Below are 26,353 nucleotides of genomic sequence, written 5' to 3'. Positions count from 1 at the left end.
TAGGCAGCATTTCTCTTCCTCCAAACACGGCGAGTTGAGTTCATGCCAAAGAGCTCAATTTTTGTCTCATCTGACCACAGCACCTTCTCCCAATCACTCTCGGCATCATCCAGGTGTTCACTGGCAAACTTCAGACGGGCCGTCACATGTGCCTTCCGGAGCAGGGGGACCTTGCGGGCACTGCAGGATTGCAATCCGTTATGTCGTAATGTGTTACCAATGGTTTTCGTGGTGACAGTGGTCCCAGCTGCCTTGAGATCATTGACAAGTTCCCCCCTTGTAGTTGTAGGCTGATTTCTAACCTTCCTCATGATCAAGGATACCCCACGAGGTGAGATTTTGCGTGGAGCCCCAGATCTTTGTCGATTGACAGTCATTTTGTACTTCTTCCATTTTCTTACTATGGCACCAACAGTTGTCTCCTTCTCGCCCAGCGTCTTACTGATGGTTTTGTAGCCCATTCCAGCCTTGTGCAGGTGTATGATCTTGTCCCTGACATCCTTAGACAGCTCCTTGCTCTTGGCCATTTTGTAGAGGTTAGAGTCTGACTGATTCACTGAGTCTGTGGACAGGTGTCTTTCATACAGGTGACCATTGCCGACAGCTGTCTGTCATGCAGGTAACGAGTTGATTTGGAGCATCTACCTGGTCTGTAGGGGCCAGATCTCTTACTGGTTGGTGGGGGATCAAATACTTATTTCCCTCTGCAGAATGCAAATAAATTCATATATTTTCCACAATGTGATTTTCCGGATTTAATTTGTGATGTGCTATCTCTCACTGTTACCAATAACCTACCCTTCAATTATGGGCTGCTCATGTCTTTGTCAGTGGGCAAACTTACAAAATCAGCAAGGGATCAAATACTTATTTCCCCCACTGTACATAATGCTGCTTGCAATCATTCTCACAAGAACTATTATATCATCACAGGAGCACTCGGCCACTAAGCTGTGGCCAAATTCTCACAGGCATTCCATGAAGGGGCTGGCAAAGAGGTCTTGAGCTCTCCCTGGATAACCATCCTAGTCAACTCACTCACCCCTAACCTGGGAGGCCCCCCTCCAATAAAAGCCCTCCATCTGGATGTGCTCATATTTGAAGCGCCCACCTGAAAAGTCCCTCATCCAGAAGGACACCCTCTAATCAGCAAATGACTTCCCTTACCCTCCTGTAGGACCCCCCTCAGTGCCTACTTACAGATATTACTGGGTTCTAGTGGGTTAGGCAGATGTGATCATCAGTTGCACCTGCCCTTGCTGGTGCAGGGTTCAAAATGGTGCTGGCCATCCTTAGCGGCAGTCTCTCAATACTCCTGCCTTTATTTGGCAGCTTGACCCCTAGCCGCAAGACTGCCACTAGCGCTCACTAGTACACTTTTGAACCTGATGCTGTCAAGGTCATGAGCGACTGGGGATCACACTTACCTAGCAGTACTGGACTCAAGGGATATTTGAACGTAGGTGTAGGCCTAGGGTGGGTGGTGGTAGGGTATTTGCAGTTTGGGAGGGGGGAACCATATGGGTGGGAGTGGTTCTAGGTAGAGGCATCATTTGGGAGTGGGTGCTTTCAGATAGGGGGCTTCAGTTTGAGGGGTCTTCTGTGTGAGAGGATCAATTATGGGGTGGCCTTCAGTAGGGAGGTGTTAGGAGGCAGCTCAGTGTGACTTTGGATGGCCCATTTAAAAGAGATGCCCTTGTTTTGGGCGCAGTTTTCAGCTCGATGCTCTCAGGAAGGAAAAGTAATGTGGTGTTTTTCCTAGAATAACGCAAGTTTGTGTTCACCTCAAACCACATTGTTATACTTACATACTAATGAGCTGATTTACATGCTTTTGCATGTTTTGCATCTCATCATTATGCAACCCATGGTGACTTAAATCTACCATGAGTTATGATGATATAATGCGGTAGTGCCCTTTAAGACACATAGCCATAACACAGCTTGATAACTACCCCCTAAATTCAAGGAATGAAGTTTTCTATATCCTTGATGAACTCTTCTGTTTTCACATTAGCATGTCACTTCTGAAATCCAGGCAATGTCTTTAAAATCCTATAATTCTATCATGAGTAGACAGAATAGATAATGACTTTTTAGAAAATCTTTGTGCAGAAATGTTATTCACTGGGGAATCCTGGATAGCTTTAGTTCTACAGGAAGCTCATTAAAACAACAGTGTGATTTTATAAAGATGAGTGGATAGGTATGAATAGTGACACCACTGTTCATGTTAACAAAGTGCCAGCATGATATCAGTAATGCTTTGTTTTGTTTTGTTTTTCAGACTTATTTTCTGCAGGGTTTGCTTGGTATAGCTTTGGAAAACATTAGCTGATTTTGTGATGCACCAAGTGGAATAGAAAACAAACAAACAAAAAAAAAACTTAGCTTTTTACCTTCAGGTCTTGGCAAGAACACTTGGCTCTGTTTGAAGTCTCATGCAGGATAAGCACCAAAATAAGAAACCTTTATTCTCCAAATACTAATGCTGAAAAGTATACTTCCAATAGATTTTGGAATGCAAAATGCAACTTTAAAGAAGTACAATAACAAATGAAGAGTATATTTAGGTAAAATAAACGGACTGACCGTTGAAACAATAAGGCAGTGCCCATGGGCCCACAGCAGTAGGGGGCTCACTCTCCCCTAGCTTCCACTCAATGTAATCATTTTTGATAGGTTGGTAGGGGCCCATGACTCTTATTGCCTGAGAGCCCAGATCACTGTCAGTCCACCCCTTATAGAGAATGTTGCTCTGATCTCTGTATTATTCTAGAAAATCATATTTTCTGGGTTTTTTTTTATAACCTGAAAATTTTTGAATGAAATATAGTTTGTGTTGACTTAGTTGCCCTCCTCTGTTACCTGTCTGTATACAGCTTGGTCAGGTTTTAGTTTTGTCTGATTAGGAAGGCATCAGGGTTTTGTTAATGCTGTCTGGGTGGAATTTCACACTGAAACACTGAAAAAATAAAAAGTACAATTGAATTGTGGCATTGTTTTTGCAGTCTTTACAAATTGAGTTGTTCTTCCTGAGGCTTCTCTTGTGATTATTCTTAAATCTAGGACTCATTATGGTTCATATTGGACAGCCTTCCCCCCCACCAAAAAAAAAAAAAACCCATCAATACTATCATTCTCACAAAGGTGCATTCTAGAAACCTAGAGGGTTAAATATCAGTCCTGATCCATAAACATTAGTCATAATTTGATGCAGTTTTACAACGGGCTTCACAAAAACAAACTAATATTTAACTCAAACAAATCTAATAGTGTCTTCTTTTCAAACAACCCCATAGCTACCTTATCTCAACCAATTCTTTTAGACACTACTGCAGTCCCTCAAACACCATCTACAAAAATTCTATGAGTAACTCTAGATAATACACTCTCTTTTCAACCACATATTTCATCTGTAGTTCAGCAATACTTTTATATACTACGACAAATATGTTCCATCCGCTCTTTCATTGAACCCACCAGCACTAAATATACTTATTCCTTCTCTTGTTGTTAGTAAACTGGACTACTGCAATTCTCTTTACATAAGCCTCACAGCAACCGATATTAGGCGTCTGCAAGTAGTACCAAAATGCTGCAATTAAACTTATCCACGGCAAAAAGAAGTTTGATTGCATCACCCCTCTTCTGAAGGCAGGCTACTGGCTCCCACTGCCCCATCGCTTTATTTACAGAATTCTGTAACTAGTTTTCAAAACCCTTCATTCAAATGAACCACCTTGGGGGGAATCACGTGATGCCTTTGGGCTGATGGGACGCTCGTCAGCTCTGCTCCTCTTTACCTGCCTATTAATTCGCAAATAGGAAGATCCCCGGGACCCCTCGGGAGCTGTGATCCTGATTGGGTGACTGTCCAATGCTCACGCTGCTGTTGAAAAGGTCAGTGCTGATTGCCGTGGTATGCTGGCGAAAACCCAAAGGCCTAGCAGAGACCGCATGCAAGCAGGGAGTCCAAAATTGGCGGTGCAGCAGAGCAGTGCTTCAGTGATTACCCTGCAGGAGGAGGCGATACGGAAGCTAACTAAACATCTTACCGCAGTTCTAGACGATCGCCTATCCAAACTTCAGGCTTCGGTCGATGATATAAAAGAAAACCTGGAGCGCCAGGCATCGCGGCTTTAGCTAGCGGAAGAGCATATTGGTAGGAATATCACTTGGAGGCGGTGGAAGGCTGATTGACGACAGTGGAGGCACAGACCAAGCAGCTTCTACAATTGACGGATGATTTGGAGAACAGAAGCTGGCGAAATATCAGGATGGTCGGCTTACCAGAGTCGGTGCAGGACAAAGAGCTGCGGGAGTTCGAGTGCTGGCTCCCTTCTCAACTGGATGTTGTCTTGCCGAATGGGCCTGTACAAGTGAAGTGCAAACACCGGGTCAGTGCCGTTTGGGATGGGGAGCAACGCCCAAGGCCTGTGCTTGCACGGGTTCTTAATTATGCTGATAAGGAGCTGCTGATGCAGGCATTTTGGGTGACGCACTCTGTGGATTACAAAGGGACTTGCATCCTCCTGTTCCAAGACTACTCTGCATGTGTGTCTAAACAACGAAGGTGGATGGGACAACTTTGTAGAACTCTGTTTGCCAGAGGTATCCGGTTCGCTATGCTCTATCCTGCGAAGGTCTGGGTGACCCATAATAACACATTTTTCTTCACTGACTCATCAGACCTTAAAACATTTATGGACAATTTATAGCCATGAGATGACTGCTGATGCGTGTAAGCAGGGGAGTTTTTTCATCACTAACTGGTCAGCCACATTGTTGGAAGGGCGGGGGTCCCTTGGGTACCCTTGAGACTAAATCCTGAGGATGATGGCAGTCTTTTGCCGGAGCTGCCTTTCACCAGCACCACTTTAATGGTTGCCTTTCACCAGTTCAGTTGGCCCATAGGCCACTATGGTTGGATTGTATATTGCGAGAGGGTCTCAGGGGGCCGCTGTTCTGGGGCCATGTGAAGGCGCCATGAGGTGAAATCATATGGACTCCATAATGTGATGCTTTCTCTTTCTAAAGCTTGCTCAGGATCATTGTGCATTTAACTGTTGCTAGTTCTATTGTTTTTGTTAGAGTTGCCTTAGCGGGGTGGGGGGAGCTTTGTAGGTAGGAGGAGCGGGGAAGGGCTGGTATGACTAGGCCGATGTCGGACAGAGAGAATGTTGGACTTCTGGCTCGGGTGTGTGTGTGGTTGTTGGTGGGTGTTTTTTTTTCTTGGGGTTTGCTTTAAGGGGTAGGATAGGGGGGTTGTTAGGTGACGGGGAGGGGGTTGGTCTTTGGTACAATCCCAGGTCTCCATTCTGTAGCAATCGTGGTGCCTTTGATACCCCTGGGGGCCCACCTAGGGGGAGAAGAAGGATTTCGGGTGGGTGGTCTAGCTGGGGGACTCCCTTGATCATTTAAAGCACTAATATTTCTGTTATGCCATTTGATCAATATATTTATGACTTTGGCTAGACTGAGGGTGGTATCCCTCAACGTGGACAGAGTACACTCTCCAATAAAAAGGATGAGGATTTTACAATATTTAAAGCGTTTGCATGCTGATGTCGCATGACTGCAAGAAACGCATTTGAACAATGTGGAGCATGCTAAATTACGTAGGGATTGGGTCGGAGAAATTTATCATGCTTCCTTCAATGGCCGTCAGAGGGGAGTGGCTGTATTAATCAGAAAATCCATAGCATTCACACTACATAGTCTCTCTACCAAGATCCGAACGGCCACTATGTGGTGGTGACTGGGATGGTGCAGGGGTCTAGAGTAGCATTATGCAGTTTATGTATGCCTAACACCTATACTCATAATTTTTTCACTCAAGTACGAGCCAGGTTAGCCATGCTCAATAAGTATCCCCTCATCATAGTTGGGGGAGACTTTAATATTACAAGTGACCCATCAATAGATTGTAAGCCACCCAGACATCCCCTAGGGGATCATGTGCACAAAGGAGTCAATTACATGATTGTGGAGTTAGTGGTATTAGATGTATGGTGCCTGCTTAATGTGGAGGAATGGGACGTCACTTTTTTTCTCTCACCCACACAGGGTACACGCTTGCTTGGATTATATTCTGACTTTGTGCGCATTGTTGTGGTCAGTAATGCAGGCGACAATTGGAGATACAGAGGTGTCTGACCATGCCCCAGTGTGGGTGGACTTTGGTTGGGGCGCGTCCTCCCGGTCCCCGTGGTGGCATATGAACCCTGCCCTGTACCAGAGCACCGAATTCAAGATATACCTTAGGAAGGCTTGGTCGGACTGTCTAGCTGAAAATCGGGTGCAGGATGTGGGTCCCTGGATTTTTTGGGAAGCGGCTAAAGTAGTGCTCAGAGGTAAGATCATTGCCCTTACCTCCACACTTCACAAGAAAAGGGAGCAGGCCATACTAGAGATGGCGGATAAGCTGAGGGAGGTGCGCCATCTTTTATTTGTGCACCCTGAAGAACGGCATTGGCTTTTATACCTGCAGCGCAAGAGGGTGCTACAGAGTCTCTTGGATGAACGTGGCCTGTATAATATCAAGCTGTACAAATATAGATTACATAGGTGGGGTAATAAAACAGGATAATTACTAGTTTCCATTGTGCGTCCCCGCTCTGCCAAAGGTTATATTGCCAAGATTAAGGACTCAGCAGGGAGGCTTCACCACACTCAGCTTGATATACAAAAGGAATTCTCCCGTTTTTATACATCTCTATATGATAAAGATTCTTTCTTGGGCTCATTGTGTGAGGAATTTTTCCGTCGCCTGTAGTTGCCTAGTCTAACGGAGGAGCAAGCGGCTGCCCTTAACGTGCCGTTGACTGGCGGGGAGGTGCGGGGGGAGGGGGCATTAAACGGCTTAAATTAGCTAAAGCCCCATTCCATTTCATTATTAAACCAAGATCTAAAGATCCTGGCAGGGATTCTGGTGGCACGGTTGGGGGCGTTTCTTCCCTTTCTCGTCCATTCTGATCAAGGAGGGGGCGGGGTGCCCAGGAGATGCGATTATAGCCAGTTTGGACGCGGAGAAGGCATTTGATTAGGTGCTGTGGGAATACCTGTTCTGGGTTCTAGAGCGCTTTGGCATTTCTGAGGCCTTTTTGGGCTGGGTGTGGGTGTTATACAGCAATCCTACGGCCCAACTTCTCATCAATGATGTTCTCACAGACCCGATCTCTCTGGGCCGGGATACCAGACAGGGATGCCCTCTCTCACCTCACTTATTCGTGCTTTCTTTGGAACCTTTCATGGCTAGGATTCGACAGGAGGAGGAGCTGGAGGGCATACAGGTAGGAGATTGTGAGTATCGGGGGGGGGGAGGGAGGGGGGCGAGTCTCCCGTGATTGAATCCTCACCTCCAACGTTCTGTGGCTGGTGCTGGTTTCACATCCCTCTCATTGTTCCTCCCTCTGACATCGTCACATTCTGATGCGAGGGTGGACCAATGGGAGATGTCTTACGAACCCAGGCATCCAGACGTAGAACGTTGGAGGTGCAAATTATTGTACAGGATACTCCCAGTTCAATTGGAAAGAATATCTATTCCTCCTTGAACAGCCTTTTCAGTAACAGGGCCTTATTGAATGCACTTTCTGCAGTGCTGAGGTCAGAAGTAAATGAACTAATCCAAAGGATTTGAAAGGTTTTTTTTTTGTTTTTTTTTTAATCTTCTCAGGTGTTATGTTACACTTCTATTCTGCAAACACCTCTAAAGTTCTATGCAGATTACAGTAATCAAGAAGTTGGAATACATAGCCCAGAATTTACAGATCATATAAATCAAACGGCTACATATTTGATCCCAAGTTCTTACTGAATAAACAGGTCTTTAAAGACTTACAGAACATTAGGTAATAAGTGACAGTTCGAATTGACAATGACAATGAATTCTATGTTAATGCTGCTTGATGGTAAAGTGAAGAATTAAACAGTTTTCGTAATTTAAATTTTTGTACTGATGGAAATCGTAAAAACATCTGATTGCGAGTCCTACGTATAAAATCATTATGCAAAAATGTGACCCAGTCACATAGATAATGATGTGATATGCCATTCTGTGGAATTTTGTAGATTTGAAATATTAATTTTGGTTGATTAGATTATTCACAATTGTAATCTTTTTGATAATGTTTTTTATATACAGTACAGTCTCAATTATCTGACCCATTGGCAGAAAAATTAAAAGTTGGATAATACGGAAAACACTGCATATACAACTCAAACTATGCATAAACAGAGGCATAGAGTTCCCAATTTTCAAAAATTGTTCTAAAACAAAGATTTTTAATAGAAATAAATGTGATGACATCACCGAGGGGGGGAGCGGTCTGTCAGATATGCCGGATGGTCGAGTTAGTGAAGATAATGAAGACTGTACTGAATATTGTTGATTGTGTTAAACGTAATGATTTGTTCACCATCAATATTGTTTATATTCAGATTATGTGGAATATAAACTGCAAATAGATAATCAGCATGTTTTCTGACATGTTAACTTTTTATTAAGAAGAATACATGAAATAAACTACAAAAATTGAGTAGAAAAGCCCAAACAAGACTAATATTTTCACCTTCTGTACATCCCTGGAATTTACAAAGGAGTAAAATCAGATGTAACTCTGTAAAGAAATTCTTATCTCTAAGAATTCTATAAAATAATTTGATTCTTTTAGTCATCCTTACTCCTACAAAATTATTCTAAATGTCTTTTTCTTTGGACTACTTTTAGGCTTTTGTTTGAAAGAGAAGGGCGCCTATCTTCTGACACAAATCGGGAGATGGGCGTCCTCCTCTCAGGGTCGCCCAAATCAGCATAATTGAAAGCCGATTTTGGGTGTCCTCAACTGCTTCCCGTCGTGGGGACGACCAAAGTTCATGGGGGCATGTTGGCACCGTAGTGAAGGTGGGATTGGGGCGTGATTAAGAGATGGGCGTCCTCAGCCGATAATGGAAAATAGAAGGGCATACTTGATGAGCACTTGGCCGACTTTACTTGGTCCATTTTTTCTTACAACCAAGCCGTGAAAAGGTGCCCGAACTGACCAGATGACCACCGGAGAGAATCTCCCTTACTCCCCTAGTGGTCACCAACCGCCTCCCACCTTAAAAAAAAAACTTTAAAACTTTTTTTTGCCAGCCTGTATGCCAGCCTCAAATGTCATACCCAGCTCCATGACAGCAGTGTACAGGTCTCTGGAGCAGTTTTAGTGGGTACAGTGCACTTCAGCCAGGCGGACCCAGGCCCATCCCTCCCTGCCTGTTACACTTGTGGTGGTAAATGTGACCCCTCCAAAACCCACCTGAAACCCACTGTACCCACATGTAGGTGCCCCCTTCATCCCTTAGGGCTATGGTAGTGGTGTACAGTTGTCGGGGCTGATTCACTGAAGTGTAGTAACCCATTCTACTCTTAACATGAGATACTTCATGTGTTTGTGCAGCGCTGCGTATGCCTTGTAGCGCTATAGAAATGCTAAATAGTAGTAGTAGTAGTAGTGGGGAATAATGGGGCTGTTGGTAACCTGTTCTACAAGTACCATAGATTACCACATTCCTTAATCGCCAAGTGTTAGTAAGTCAACTCTTTTGTGTCTTAGCTTTCATATTATATTAAAATGTTTTTTTAACCTCTTTTGAATTTGTCTCTATTACAGTCTACTACTGTGAACACTCCAAGCTCCCACTTATCATCATTTTTATTTGCTTAATTATTGCTTGCTAACAGGTCTGATTATGTCCCTATTAGATTTGCAAGATTTGGGAAACATTTCTTTAACCATGCTTTAACATTTATTCATTTTGAAAGATTCTTCCATTTTGCCATTTGTATATGGGCCTATATCTGACTATTGTAATTTTCATGTACTATAGAAGGCATTTCCATTTTTTTACTATTTTTTTTACATTTATTATTTTGGCATATCAAAATATAGCAAGTAATGTAATACCATTAGGTTGAATAAATTACAGGCACCTACATCAACACAGGAATAAAATGACGAGTGAAAAAACAGGCTGTAAGTCATTGTAATTAAATTGCTGTGTGTCATGTATTTTTCCCCAAGGCTCTCTTGACCCTTGACCCTGTATTTTATCTTCTAGGCACACCACTGTTAGTTAGAAGAAGCAGTGACCCAGCTGTGGGGCCACCTGCTGACTACCAGTCAGGTGCTTCATACTCCACTGACCAGAGTCTGAAACCGGTTGTGTCAGTAAGTAACCTATGGTTCACATTTTGGAAAAGGAAATAAATGTTTTTCTTGCTTGCTTGTGTGACGAGCTAAAATACAATTTTAGTTTTTCATTAGAATGATTTCACATTTACATATTATTACAACACTATGGGGCTCATTGTTCAAAGTACTTAGACTTACAAAGTTCAGTAGGTTACTATGGAACTTTATAAGTCTAAGTGCTTTGAAAATGTGCATTTATGGATCTTATTTTCCATTTTATGTGTCAGTAATAAGTCCCTTTAAGGCTGGTTCTCTAATCCCAATGATCAGTTCAGTTTTAGTATATTATTGCAATATATAAAGAATGAATCAAAAAAACAAGTTTGGTATTGAGCTATTTGCATTTAAATCTGGTCTAATTCACTATGTTTTTATTTCCGGCACAAGGAAATCGTTTTGCTATCCGTTATCCCTAAAAAACATACATCACATAAGGCCACCCATGTCACATCCATGACATGCCCATAAAATGCCCACTTTCAAAACGTTCCTGGGGAGTTGACTTCTAAGCTCTGTGATAGTCTGCGTTAATTTGGAGAGGTCTCATTCGCATACCCCTTTTGAGGTTTTTCTGAGCTTTGGTGGGCTGATGCTCAAAACCTAACACCAACACTAGATGCGATTAGTGGCGGACTAGTCCTTGCGTTAATGTGCACATAATGCTCAAAGCCTGTAGCACAGGAAAGAATGTGCATGGCAAAGATTAGTGCAAATTGTAATTAAATACAGTCGGATGTTAATGAGGTTTTTTTGTATTTCTTCCCAAAGCTCAGAAAACTGGTCTGCAATGAGCAGAATGATTTGATGGTTTCTGACGCTGAAAATTAACACCAGGTGGTGGCCATCATTAGGGTTCAGGAGAAGACTATTGCCAAGCTTTTACCGATTAAAAACTGTAGATTTGTCTTGTTCTACAAATAAGAAAAATATAGACGAGCTGTTCTGTGTTGATGCCATTGGATGGCATTACCCACGTCTAATTTATCCTGCTGTCTATGGGGAGAACCCTTGTTTACAGTTAAGGTACTATACTATTTTCAGAGCCTGATTAAAACATAGGCAAACTAGGCACATACCTAAGGCCCCAAAGTTTTGAGTGGTCCAGTCAGATGTGCTCAGGAGGCTAGGATTGCCAACTCTGGATTTTTCAGGTTTCTACTGATTTACAAATTAACCCTCCTGTGTACTAACTTATGCAGCAATGACACAGCCCATTCAGAGTGAATGGCCACTAGCATGGCTTTGTGGAGGAGTAGCCTAGTGGTTAGTACAGCAGACTTTGATCCTGGGCAACTGGGTTCCATTCCCACCACAGCTCCTTGTGACTCTGGACAAGTCACTTATCCCTCCATTGCCCCAGGCACAAATAAGTACCTGTATATACTATGTAAACCACTTTGAATGTAGTTGCAAAAACCACAGAAAGGCAGTATATCAAGTCCCATTCCCTTAGTAAACAGGGGGATAACTGGAAGTCAGAAGGATGGCTAAAGTATCTGCATATTTTTCAGATTATTGCTCTTCAGTCCTCCCCATTGCAGTGGAGAGACTGTGGAAGGATCCAGTGACTGAGAAGCCTGCTCTGTTCATAGGAATGATGAGGTGAAGCAGGTTGAAGTTATTGTTCTATGGGGGACACTAAACTCTGCATGTGACCTTAGAGAGAACAAATACGTGCCCTGGGGTAGGAGTTCTTGAGAAGGGATAGGGAACATAAGAGGAATGGAGGAAAGTGTGAGGGGTCTGCTGCTACAGGCTGAGAAAAGGGGATGGCAGGAAATGCAAGAACTGTCCATGATGATATGGAGAGCTGTCTTGTTGCAGGTTGAGGGGGGGGAGGGGGCACTGACTGAAGGAGCACATGAGTAGCTGACTGTAGCACAGCACCAAAAGAGAGAGTGTGTGTGCTTGAAGAGGGGGAGAGCATACATGGGTGTGTAATTCAGAGGGGGAGAGTGCATATCTGTGTTGGGAATTGGGCAGTATCTCATATAAACAGAATTATTATTTGAAAATTTTGGCTGGAATGGAGAAATCCACAGGTAACAATCTAGCTGTGTGCATAGTTAGTGAAGGGAAGTTTTCATCCTGGGAAATTTACTTAGCTAACTATTAAGTTACCTGGGCAAATTCATTGCAGAAGCACCAAAGGACGTTCAATATAATCTTTTGCTTATTCCATTTGTGAAGCTTCTTCACATGTATAACTTTGTAAATTTATACCTCAGACATACTCACTCTTTGAGGCAGTCCACCCTTGGTATCTCAGGTTTATACCAGAGGCAGTGGAGGGTGAAAATCGTCGTCATCATCATCATTAGGTTTTATACCACTTTTGTGGACCAGTCCATTCAAAGTGGTTCACATCATAAACAAAAGACAATAAAAGGTAGAACATACAGCCAGAAATTCACACATCTCAATCCAATACCTCTCAGCACAAACTCTATTATTAATATAGGGCAGCCTTATATATTTAGAAAAACATATGTCTTAAAACTTTTTTTTCTGAAAGAAGTTAAATGTTGCACTTTCCAGTATTTCTACAGTTTGTTCCAATGGTAGGGCCCAACACACTAAAAGCTTTATTTCTTTATTTCTCCACTTCACTCTTGGCAAGAATCCAAAGTTGGAATTTCTAATAAAAATAACTTGCTCAAGTACTGTGGTTCTCAGCCCACTCCTCTGGAGCTGCCAAATTACCCAGTTTCAGAAGGGAGACTGTTTAGCAAATCCTGTTTTTGAACTTACATCCTAATTCAGTGTGCTGTTTGTGGTCCTCACTTTACCACGGACATCAGTGCTATAGGTTTTGTAATACATTAGAATAGGATTGTCAAAAATCCAGGACTGGCCTAATTATCTCCCTTCTGGAACTGGATAACTTGACAGTTCTCCTGCTCCAGCCAACAAGTCAATCCATTCAAAGCAAGTGATTGCCTTGACCCTATGCTCATTCACAACTACTGCCATGCCCATAGCTAGGGGTTGCATTTTTCCTGCTGCTTCTGGAGACATTTCACGGCCTTCTTTCCCCATAAACATTGGTTGGTGGGGGGGGGGGGGGGGGGGGGGGAGAGAAAGGGAAAGCAAATGTGACTCTTAAGAGAGGTAACAAAAGAAGCAAATGGTCACTCATTGTAGGGGAGTCCACAAATTAATGTTTGCTTAGGGTCCAGTAGACTTTATTTAGCCTCTAAACTCTATACCTTCCACATCGGTGTAGATCTGCAGATTGAATAGGCTATATGATTTTTAGTTGTTTCTATATCTGTCCCAACCATATTTAAATTCCAGTAAAATGTTAGTCTCTTAGCACCTTGCATTGTGTTCTGCTTTTGGACTTATTCCTATACTTTATTAAAGAGGACGACAGCAAATTCAAGCATCAGAACCGTGGTATAACATGATTATGGCTTCTGATTTTGGGGTTTTAACCAACAAACATATATAAAACATCCCTGGAACAAAAGAAATAAAATAGGTGGGGTTTTTTTGGATAAACACCGGGAAAATAAAATTTCCGTTAGTACTACTTCACCTTTCCCTTTTCCTGCCGTGGATCCTCCACTCTTGTGTCTTTTCCCTGCTGAATCCTCAGATTTATAAATATATACATGTAATTCCACCAGAGAAGATAACCCAGCAATGGCACCTATGTCACTGAAAAAAGTGATACAACACTGATATTTTGTATTCTGAAAGCCTTTAAATAGCTGGAAAATAAACACCAAAATTTACTATTTATAAACACCCAATAGAAGCCCTGAACTTGATATACTAGGCAACTTCTTTGTTCTTATTGTATATAAATGCAGACATACATATGCAAAGGAAGTCACTACTGAAACTTGTTTGGTTGCGGTACAGATTTATCAGTGAATCCTTTTTATAGGACCAAAGCAACCAAGATGAAAAATAGCACATAATATTTAACCATGTTATTTCAGAACACTTGAATCACAAAGGCTTTTTTTGTTCAAGTGATTTTATATTAATCATGGTATTGTAACTGCAGCTGTACAAGCAGGGTTCAGGAAAGATAGGGACCAGACGTCGGCATTTTGATAGTGTTTTGTGCAGCTTTGTTTTGAAAAGATAAATCCCTTTCATCCAATATATCTAGCAAGTCCAAATCTGCTGACTGTAGCCCATCAGGACAAATTCTTAGTTCTTTGTTCATGGAAATAAGTTATGAGATGGATGTATATGGAAGGTTGGATACTGATGGCAACATCTCTCGTTTATTGGGGACAGATTGGGGCTGTCTGAACAGCTTGAACAAACATATTAATTGAGGCCTGGAGCTTTGGACCTTCATAGTGTTTTTTTTTTTTTTTAAATCCCCACTGATATTTTCCCTTTGTTGCAGGAGTAGTGACAAAGTGGCATATTGTGTTAGTAATGGGCTGTTATAGTTGATTATTCCATTCTTTTGTTCAGTGTAAGTCTGTTGGGTTCAAGCAAAAAATAAATGTGTAAATTGAGTCAGATTGTCCGAGTCTCAGGCCGGTAACAGACTGGTCTATTAAATTAAGAACCCAGCACTTCATTATTATAAATTAGTTATCATTGAGGTGGAAGTAATATGGCAATAGATGCAGGCAGATGGAGTTAGATTTCAGTCTCCAGCTCAGAAAAATGTGGAGAACTCTTAAAAGCCTCCAGAGCACTGATTTCTTTACTGTGTTTTCATATTTCTTTGAGGAAAAAGAATTGTTGCCATTGCTGAAATGCCAACATTGGAACTTCAGGTTGCTGTTAATCTTTTAGTAATTGAGGTTTACGTATGCGTTTAATTGCATTTAATATACTGCTATTCTGTAGAGAACATTAGAGCAGTGAGGTTAGGACGTGAGGAGAAGGGAGAGGTGAGAATATGATGAGTAAATGATGGAAGTGTTAGGGAGAAAGTTTTGTTAATTGTCAGTAGCAGGGTTGATTGTGTTAAGTGGAAGAAGTAACTAACTTGTTAGTCTCACTCATACACACAAGGATTGACTCGGGCTGCACATACTGCAGCCGGACATGTTTATCCACTCCTACCCTAGCTGAGATAATATTTAACCATCTCTCTGACCTCACGTGCAACTTTCTTCAAATCAATCACCTTACTTTCTAATTCTTCCTACTTTCTTACTCATCTATATGTTACAACTTTGCCTTACCCCTCACTACCAATTATAGTGTTCTAGTACATATTGTGCTGTCACTGCAAGTAGTATACTATGCCATACTTTGTATTGTTGTGCGAATATTTTTACTGCTCTAATTGCCTACTGCTCATGTTTGATCTATTCTTACTGTACAACGCCTTGAGTGAATTCTTTCAAAAAGGCGGTAAATAAATCCTAATAAATAAAATAAGTGGTTAGCTGAAAGGAAGTGGACAGGACAAATTTTGAATATTGGTGGGTGGGGAGTGGGAGCAGGACTGTTGCATAGTTTTCTTTTTCTTTTCCCATTTTTAATTCTTACTACATCTATCTCCTACTTCTAAACTCCTTCCATTTTGCCCTTGTTTACCCTAATCCCTTCCCCCTCCCTTACCATCCTCCCCTCTCCAGCAAAGAACATCTGCACATTAGACCGTTCCCCCTTTTACTGGGAATTCGCTGTTTAACTTACCAATCATAGACCCCTTTACCTGCATTGCCACAACACTTCCCCTTTTTATGTAGAAGCTTTGATTTCCATGCAGGAGTGAATGACTCGTAACTTTTTCTGTGATGCAGGAGATTTGAAATATATGCACTACTCTCCTTAGTTAATCATCAATCAGGAATGGAGAAAATTTTGCACGTTTATCCTCTAATCCTAGAAAGTTGCACACCCAAATTCTAGACTAGCGCGCTGTTGTACATATTACTTAATGAGCTGATAATTGGTGTTAATGAGCAATGATAGGCTATAATTGGCCTTAAAGGGGGCTAATTTGCCCCAGTTGTGAGTTACGCAGCAGCCCTTAATCACTGTTCTACAAGTTGCATGCACAAATTCCAGAGTGCACAACTTCAAGGGAGGCATGGACTAGGGAAGGGGCATGTCAGGCACTTATATGTGCAGGGTACAAAATACTAATGTTTAGGCAGTTAGATGCGAGCATTTACGTCAGTCATTGAGCTTGCGCCTAAATTTAAGTGGGTATATGCAGACTTATGCTAGTATTCTGTAACAGCAGTTGCATGCACAACTGCTGTTATAGACTTCGCTCTTGCCACACATCACCCCGGTGCCAAATTTCAGCGACCATTTGAGAATTTACCCCTTATTGGGGTAAAACCTTTTAGTGTTTTTTTGCTGTTTTCTCAGCAACCTCTTGGAATTTGCAGGTGAAATTTTGCAGATTTGTTGTTACTACCTCTAAGAAGTCGGTGACCTTAAAGGTCACAAGCCATCAGGGTTCTCCCAGTACTGTAACTATTTTACAGGGTGCCCCCATTCTAATAGTAGATACTCATAAGTATTTAGGGATTTATTTTGACACTGCTCTCACTTTCAGGACTGAAATCTCCTCTGTGACTAGGTTTTGCTTTCACTTCCTCCATCTGATCCACATGGCATGCCCCTTTCATAACTAGCTGCGGTACCCTACTTTATGCTCTAGTAACATCCAAATTGGACTACTGTAATGTAGTCTACTCCGGTCTCCCGCAAGTTGTTCTGAAGAAACTGCAAACGATAACAGAACAACATGATCCATTTACTTTCTCATGCTTATTGTTTTGACCATGTGTCTCTGCTATTGAAACAACATCACTGGCTTCATGTCCACTTCCGCATCATCTTTAAGATTCTTTTGTTGTTCTTCAAGGCTTTACATAAAAGTATACCTCTTTATTTGGCCTCTTTAATTACACCCTGTAGGCCAGCCAGGACTGTTCGCTCTTCTACTGCTCATCGGCTTACTACCCCTCCTTTATTTGCTACCAGGCTAGAATCCATGCGCCATTCAGCCACCTCAATGGAGCCTTTTCTCTGGAACTCTCTCTCCCTTGAATTACACACTGAATTGTCATATCTACACTTCAGGAGCCTACTGAAAGCTCATCTGCTTTCACAAGCATGTGCTGGCTACGTTTTTTTCCTTCTTAGCTGAATGGTCAACCTGGCATTAGTGATACTTCTGATGATGATGGGTTTATTTTCTGTCTCTCTACTATAGCTACCACTTAGCAATTTTTGCTGTTTCAAAATATTTACACTGTAAAACTACCATTATTTGAAAAAATGGGTACCAGCTTATTATTAATGAAGTCACAGTGATGTAGACTTTTGTCTGGGGAGCAATGTTGGAGGCCTATCACAAGCATTACCCAAAGTTGCAAACAATTACCAAAGTCAAGGAAACGCTGCAGATGATCTGGGGCAGTCTGCCACAGGGACCGATTGACTAAAGGCCTGTGCTTTTCCCATTTGTTTTGCCCTACGTTTACCCAAAATTTAGGCTTGGCCCTTATTTAAATCTAAAGAGAGAGGATGGACACTTTGAACATTCACAGTGACTGCAAAATTCTGATACATTTTTAATTGTATTATTTAAATGACGCTATTACTGTGTTTCAGCTCAAACATTTTTAATGTGCAAAAATTGTGAGGTAATAATGCTAAAATGTCAATAACATAGCTTAAGATAATTAAATGTTGTTTAATAGTAACACGTTGGTGTGATGACTGAATAAGTATGTACAATTTCTCATGGAAATTCAAAGCGGTTGCTGATAAAATGGCAAAAAACTTTAGGTGGGGTTAAGTTTTTTTTTTTTTTTGCTTCACTCTGCACATTACAGTAGAGGTTAGCAACATTGATGGGTGTATATGAGTATTCAAGAGCTAACTGGACTGCAGATAACTGCCGACAAGAGCATATGTACTTGTTTGTGGTCTGTCAGTAGGCATTCCTGAGAGCTGTGTTTGGGTGACATTGGGAGGGAGTTGTGAGTTATGCTTGTATCCATATAGGTGCAACTATATGTATGTACAGTCTATCATAGAGGAAGTGCAACTTTGTATAAGAATTTGAGTGTTACTGGGAGTTTTTGTAGGAAGCCTGTAACTGGGCCACTCCTTTGTGTTATTACTACAGTGCCAACTAGATTTAGGTAGCTAGTACACACATAACTGCCAGTATTCTTATCATTTATGTGTACATGTGAACATATCTGTGCATAAATGAGTGGTTTCAGATTACTCACTATTTTATATAAGCACACGCCAATATTCAATGGTGTGTACTTTATAGGTTGACATTCACATGACTAGACTATACTTAAATATATGATCCTCAATAAATAATGGTAGGATCTGAAATGCCTCCTACTGAAATCTCTTGGGGCTTGGGGCTAGAGGGTGTATATCGCTGCAAGCGAGAGCAGAGGAGCCGCTGTACACAAACTCGATGCGGGTGTATTAGCATAGCACATATTGATGGGCTCTTGAAAATGAAGATAAGTGCCTTTTGATTATTAAATGCTCGCCAGATGGTAGTAAGGTCTGTTTTTTGAGCCTTTATTCTACAGAGAGACTGCAGAACCATTATAGTGGAATTATTTATGGGCAAGCAGTACTCCTCTATTGAAGTTTTTTTACGGCCAGTGATGAAGAGAGGATCAGTTAGATCCGATTAAGCTCTGTAGATACAAGATATCTGTGAGCTCTTTGAAGCCGTTTTCCTTCTGAAGAGATTTCAGTAGGAGGCATTTCAGATCTTACCATTATTTATTGAGGATCATATATTTAAGTATAGTCTAGCAATTTGAGGATCCTATCCCTTGAACTGTTTTTTAGGACATTCACATGAGCAAAGTGTGGGCACAGCATGGGTGAGGCACACAGTAGTGCACATAGATTGTGAAAGTATGCACTTAGATCGTAGCATTTTTTATAAGATAGGTGCTTCATTTACTCCAACTCTATGGCTGGTGCAGATCTATATGCCTGAAATATAGGTGCATATGTGACTGGTTACCTAGTATTATGTAAAGAAACATAAGTACATACTTTTCTTCCTTGAATAGGCTTTAAATAAGTATGTTCTTGGCACCTAATAGGCAAAATATTAGAGAACAGCCCTTAAAATCTTGGAGAAATACAGAGAATATACTCATAATCAGTTTCTGAATTTTATGTGCCACATTCATTTATAATTAGATGAGCACTGATATCTGGGATGAGTGAGTTTTGACATCTGCTCTGAGAGACACTATGGCCATGAAAGAACTGCTGCTTTTCAAGGAATCCGTTTTTGTTTTCTGACATGAAACATACCGCCTAACAGAGGATTGTCAAACTTATTAATAGCTTGTCCCCGATATTTAAACACTACGATCAGAGTTGGATTCAAATACCAATCTCAGTGTTACCCAGATACTTTTGTTGAATGTCTGAGTATAGAGCAACTTATGATCACCTAAACTTCCGGAAATCATTAAAAAGCATACCCGACCAACTCAACTTAAATGCCTATACCCTGCAACAGAACGAAACCAAGCTCGTAATGGACATATAATAACTCTTCCTCTCTACGATTCTCTTTCTCTCTACAATTCCCTAGTGTGTCTGTACACATGAACCTTATTCTACCACAGCATTACTGTATTTGTTCATACCGGAATTGGCGAACGCCTTTACGGTACTATGTAAGTCACATTGAGCCTGCAAATAGGTGGGAAAATGTGGGATACAATGAGGCATATTTTCAAAGTGCTTAGCCTTCCAAAGTTCCGTAGGTTTCTAGGGAACTTTGGAAGGCTAAGTGCTTTGAAAATATGCCTCAATGTAACAAATACAATAAAATAAAATCAACCAGATGTTAATCAAGTACCACCTGTATTCAGCATGGGATAAAAGCTATTTTCTATCCTAACCTGCCCAGATAGTTATCTGGGTACCAGCAGTCCCTGGAAAACTCCCAGCTGTGTCCTTGACTGCCGAGCACTACCCAAGTAGTGCTGAGATAATTTTCAGTGTCGTCATCCAGATAATGCCACTGCAAATCAGCGACTGGCCCTGGTGAATGGCACTTATTCACATAGGAACCACTCTAACCAAGACAGGTGCTGTTGAATGTGTATGTGTGTGTTTTTTTAAGGTCCTAACAATAGACTACATTTTCTGAAGCTAACATTGGCCTCTGTTGTTTGCTATACATAAGGTCAGCATCAGGAGGGGGATGACTGGGTAACATGGTGGTAAGTGTAAAATATAGAAAACTACATCTGTTGGTAGAAACACATTTTATTTAAAAAAATTTCCTCTTTATTTTGCAACAGTGTATAGGTTCTCACTTATACACTGATAACCTATAGGTGAGAACCTTGCTTAGTAACAGCTAGCTATTTATAGGTAGTGTATCAATAGAACAAATGCAACAAAACCAAGGAGAGCTCACTCTGCAGAACAAAAAGGATGCACAAAAAACAGCAAAGTGAACGATGGTTTGCAGAAAGTCTTTATTCAATGAATACAGTCTGACACAGACCGCGTTTTGGCCCTAAGGCCTGTGTCTGGGGTCTAAGAATATATAAAATCATATATTAAAATTTCATAAAAACGACATTTAAATAAATACAAAAATACAAAAATAGATGATACATTTTCATCAAGACAAATAGACTTAATAATTATCAAATGAATAAATGTACATCATAATACATAGAACAAAATGAAAATAGTAATATCAAAAGAAGATGATATACCTGCAATTTCAAAACTAAAATATAAAATCCATATATAAGAGATCAATAATAAGCTCAGAGTCTAAAACAAAAAGAATCACAATCAGCTAAGAAATATGCACATAAATAAATTATAAAAACTGATATAGATGTTGTATAAATCCAAACTCTAAGATGTATATAAAAATGCAAAACATCATTGTATATACTGTTTTCAACCTAAAAGTTAAATGACAGCTAGAAATAGAAATGCAAAAATTCAAAAAGGGAAGATTAATTAAAATGTCCCTATGGTAACGCTGTCAAAAACAATAATAATTGGAATGCTAAAGTGAATAAAATTTTAAGCATGAAAGTGAAATCAGCTGTATCAATATATGACATCCTGATCACAAAATAACCTTTTCAGGCAAAGCACACTGTCTTAAAGCTGGTAATTCCAATTTTGTTTCCTAATTTGGAAGCTTTTCGAAGCAAAGTTGGTTATATCTGTGTTTCATTGTCTACTTTTTATAGGAAACAAAATTACTCCTTGCATAGAAACATATAAAAATGTAGACACAAAGACCATATGGCCTACCAGTCTGTCCGTCCATGCAGTCTACTCTCCCTAACACTCCCTTAAAGATCCTACATACTTGTCCCAAGCTGTCTTGAATTCAGATACTGCTTTTGCCTTCACCACTTCCACTGGGAGACCGTTCCACGAATTCACAACCCTTTCCTTGAAGAAGTATTTCCTTAGGCAACTTCTGAGTCTAACACCTTTCACCTTCATCCTGTGCCCCCTAGTTCCAGAACTTCCTTTTAATTGAAAGAGACTCACCTCTTGTGCATTTATGCTGCATAGATATTTAAATGTCTCGTATCTCCCCTCACTCGCCTTTCTTCCAAAGAATACATATTGATATCTTTAAGTCTGTCCCCATATGCTTTATGATGAACACCACTGACCATTTTAATAGCATGATCAACTCCAACTTGTTTAAATCTTTTTGAAGGTGCGGTCACATTATTCTAAATGAGGTCTCACCAGAGTCTTATACAGGGGCATCATCACTTCCTTTTACCTACTGGCCATTCCTCTTCCTGTGCACCCAAGCATCCTTCTAGCTTTGGCTTTCACCTTTTCTGCCTGTTTGGCCACCTTAAGATCATCACATAAGATCACACCCAAGTCCTGCTCCTCTTTTATGCACAAAAGTTCTTCACCCCGTAAATTGTATGGGTCCCTCGGGATTTGCAGCCTAAATGCATGACCCTGCATTTTTAAGCATGAAATCTTAGCTGGCAAATTCCAGAGGATTCCTGTAGCTTTGCTAGGTCTTTCCTCATATTATCCACACCATCAGGGGTGTCTACCCTATTGCAAACTTTACCAGATGGCCCTTTAGCAGTATCACTTACAAAAATATTAACGAGAACTGGCCCAAGAGCAAAACTTTGCAGCACACCACAGGTAACATCCTTTTCCTCAGAATGAGCTCCTTTTACCACTACCCTCTGTCACCTTTTATTCAACCGGTACCTAACCCAGTCATTCACTTTAGGGCCCATACCGAGGGCACTCAGTTTATTTATTTGTCGTCCATGCGGATCTGTGTCAAAGGCTTTGCTAAAATCTAAATATACCACATCTAGCGATCTCCGTCACTCAGTCAAAGAAATTAATCAGATTCATCTGACAAGACCTGCTTCTAGTGGAACCATGTTGTCTGGGGTCCTGTAATTCATTGGATTCAAAAAACATTACTATTCTCTGTTTTAAAATGTTTCTATTAATTTACTTGCCACAGAAGTTAGACTTACCAGCCTGTAGTTCCCAACCTTTTTCTTACTTACGCTTTAATGGAGAGGGACCACATCTGCTATTTTCCAGTTCTCTGGGACCACTCCTGATTCTAGAACGCATTGAAAAGGTCAGCCAGTGGAGCCGCTAGAACTTCTCCAAGTTCTTTCAGTACCCTCAGATGTATGTCATCAGGCCCCATCACTTGTGTCCACCTTTAGTTTAGTCAGCTCCTCATGAACACGGTCCTCTGAAAATCATTCAGGGGCTACCACCCCTCCATTCCTATTTGTGTTTTTCTGCTGTCCTTCTCTCTGTCCTTCAGCTGAGAACACAGAAGAGAAATATTTGTTAAGCAATTCTACCTTATGTTTATCAGCTTTTACATATTTTGAGTCTCATAATGCCACTTTTGCATTTCCTCCTATCACTAACATACCTAAAAAATGTCTTGTCCCCTCATTTTACCTTTTGGCTATTGTTTCTTGCATTTCCTCCTATCACTAACATATCTAAAAAATGTCTTGTCCCCTTATTTTACTGTTTTGGCTAGGGTAGTCCAAAAGCAGCAGCAAAGAAATGAGTTTTCAGTAATTTCCTAAAATGAGTATGAGAATTCTCCAACCTTAACATCTCAGGAAGATGCCAGAAGTATGGAACAAAAAGAAGCAAGATGTCAAACAATTTCTTGACTTAAGCATGAGATCTATAACCAGTGGTGTGCTGGAGCAGGCTCGCAAGAGCCGGTTGTTAAGTTTTTAAGAATTTTGGGAGCCTGTTGTTAAAGTAGGACCCTCCATGGCTACTTTAACAACTGGCTCCCAAAATGTGGACTTGGGCCCCCTGCTGAGTTATCTTTTACTTTGCTGGTGGGGATGCTGAGCCCTGCCAGCCAAGTAAATAGACTACTGCTGCTCCCGCTCCTTGTTTCCAGCTCTGAGCAGCAGGCTGGGACTTCTCCAGCATGTGTGAGAAGTTTCAGCATGCTGCTCAAAGCAAGACGTTGGGAGTGGTGGCAGTCCATTTATTGGCTGCCAGCAAAATGTATGCCTAGCGTACCCGCATGAAGGGAGGGAGGAGAGAGAGGCAAGTGTTGCCTCCCCCGCCCCCCCCCCCCCCCCCGACCACCCCTGGCCCTTCCAACTGCAGAGCTGGCTATGTCCGGAGAAAGAGCCTGTTGTTAAATATTTACCAGCACACCCCTGTCTATATCTAGTCATAATCTATGACTACTGGTTAGGGTATATCCTTGGTTGTTATCCTTGGGAGTGTGGGCAGTAATAAATGAGCAGACTTGATATGCCAATTGGTGTTTTTCCCAGCATCTGCTACGTAACGATGCTTATATACATGGAGGGAGATCCCTGTTCTTTCATTTTTTTTGATGGAAAGAATGAAAGACTTACAATGGTCTTCAAAAGGTTTAACTTACTAGCTGACTGTTGAATAGATAAAACAGTTCTCCCATATTTCTTACTATGTTATAATTTGAGGTGATCACTAAAATCTTGTAGTACTTTAATGGGACTTGTTTAACAAAGCACTTACTATGCGTTAGGAGCAAAAATTGTATGGTAAACAGTATATGGATCAGCATTTACTGCAGCCTGTTCAACAACTCCTGTGTTCTTGAACAAAGCCAAACGGTATAGCAAATTTAATAAACTATAGACTATAACCCGAGCCTCTGCCAGCTAAATTAACATCCATTATAGGTCCACATTCCCCCCAAATCTGCCTGACTCTCTCCTCTGGCAAATTAGTCTCTATCCCATTGCTGCCCAAATTTAAATGGTAGCTTGACCGCTAGTGATAACCACCATCCAGTTGGTAACACACCCGGGACACTCTGGTAAGGGGTGGAGGGTGAAGATTATGCTTAGGGGTTTAGGGGGAGATTGGGAATGATGCTTTAGGGGTGGGGTGGGGATGATGCTTGGGGAGGTTGGGTGCATCCTTGGGTGTCAGGATGCTGATCACTGGGCTATCAGGTAACTGCCTTCTGGTAGTGTGGGTTCACTTATACAAGCTAACACATGGTAACACAGATATGTTAACTCAAACATAATCCACTCCTTTCCCACAGGGCATACTTTTAGTGGGTGAATTAGTGTGCACTGTCATGCCTGTCTGGTAGGTTACTACACTTGTGTGTTAAACACTAATTTGCCTGCTAACTGCTTAGTGAATTTTAAGTATTCAGGATCAACTATGTGCTGATATATATTAAGAGGGCAAAGACTGCATTTTAGTTATTTGTAACTAGCTACTTAACATGCACTTCTGCATTAGGGTGCATTTTTAGTAAATTGGACCTATGATAAAATGACATACTAGCATGTGCTAATGCGGTAGCACATATTAGTGACTGTAGAAGTTAGTTTTTTAGGTTGTGTTATTCTGATAAAGCCTTGGAATATTAGAGAAGCTGGGTAATAAATTTTGAAATGTTAGCCTAGTAGTGCAAGGACTATGTTTGCAGTGCAGTACAGTCCATTGTTTATCCCTCATTTTATAAAAGCAGACGGTTATAAATGAGAAAAAAGTATAGCTGGAGCCTATTAATGGTTAATGGGCAATAATTTATCTGTAGAAGGTCTCAAAGACAGGCATTTATTGCAGTGTTGGAACTAAATTGACTGATGTAGCATTGGCTTTATTCCCCATTGTAAAATGCTTGCATCTTGCCAGAGTTAGTGTTGACAGGAAACATTTTAGAACAAGTAGAAAAAACGGTAGGAGTAGAAGAGTAAAGATAACTATCTGCCTCCAGAAATTCTAAGCTTTTATGCCTAATTTACACATATTTTGATTTTTCATGACTTAAAACAGTGTTTCATTCCATTTTGAACAAGCTGCTGTCTGGCAGCCTTGATATACTGTATAGGAAGCAATTTTCAAAGGCATGTTTTAGGCACAGAAATTACCCTTTTTAATTATTCACTGTATTTGCGTAGAAACATGTGGATAGAGCCATAATGGACTTAAGGTATTCACATATAGAGGGGTTGTTCTGTGGGTTGGATTGGGGCATGATTGGCACTTGTGTACATACTTGTGTATTTTAAGTGTGAAAGGTATAGTATCAAATATATGTTAGTTTGTGATGCACTTTTCATGAGTTAAACTTCCCCTTCAAAATTCTGATATCTTAAAAAAAATGGAAATGATTCAAAATGTTTTAAAGTAGAACTTAGTTTCACTGATCTATATAGCATGATTTTCAACTGGAAAAAGCAATTAGAAATATTTATTTTAAATGAGGAATAAGAAAAAGGTTTTATTTCATAAGTCTTCATGCCACTTAAATCAATGCTTACTAGTTGAATCAATGCTTGGTAGTAACTCCTTTTGAGTATTAACAGCCATGAGCAATTTTGGATAACTGTCTGCCGATATGGCACAGTGGGATGGCATGAAGATCTTTCTGGTTGGCTGAGGATCATCTGGTCAGTGCAGACCTACAGTCTTCCTACAGATTTTGTATTTAATTCTGGTCTGGGCTTTGCATCAATTGGAGTCATTCACTTCCTTCTTGCTAAGCCACTACATTGTTGTATTGGGTTATTGTCCTGTTGACAGGGAAGTGTTCTCCTCGGCCCAAGTCTGTGGTAAAGTGGAACATTGTTTCCTCCTGGACCTGCTTA

The 26,353-nt window shown here is 40.9% G+C and overlaps 1 protein-coding gene across 2 annotated transcripts in view; it reads left to right on the top strand.

The window, feature by feature from the left end:
• PARD3B (par-3 family cell polarity regulator beta) overlaps positions 1–26,353 on the top strand; it is a 2,175,158-nt gene that overhangs the window by 782,700 nt on the left and 1,366,105 nt on the right. For both annotated transcript variants that reach the window (XM_030209894.1, XM_030209893.1), the window contains exon 4: positions 10,108–10,217. In XM_030209894.1, coding sequence (XP_030065754.1) covers positions 10,108–10,217 — 110 coding nt within the window. The remainder of the gene's footprint in view (positions 1–10,107; positions 10,218–26,353) is intronic.

This window comes from Microcaecilia unicolor, chromosome 7, assembly GCF_901765095.1.
Source record: "Microcaecilia unicolor chromosome 7, aMicUni1.1, whole genome shotgun sequence".
Taxonomy (NCBI): domain Eukaryota; kingdom Metazoa; phylum Chordata; class Amphibia; order Gymnophiona; family Siphonopidae; genus Microcaecilia; species Microcaecilia unicolor.
The sequence above is the reverse complement of the archived record's forward strand: the minus strand, read 5'-3'. Positions and strand labels throughout refer to the sequence as shown.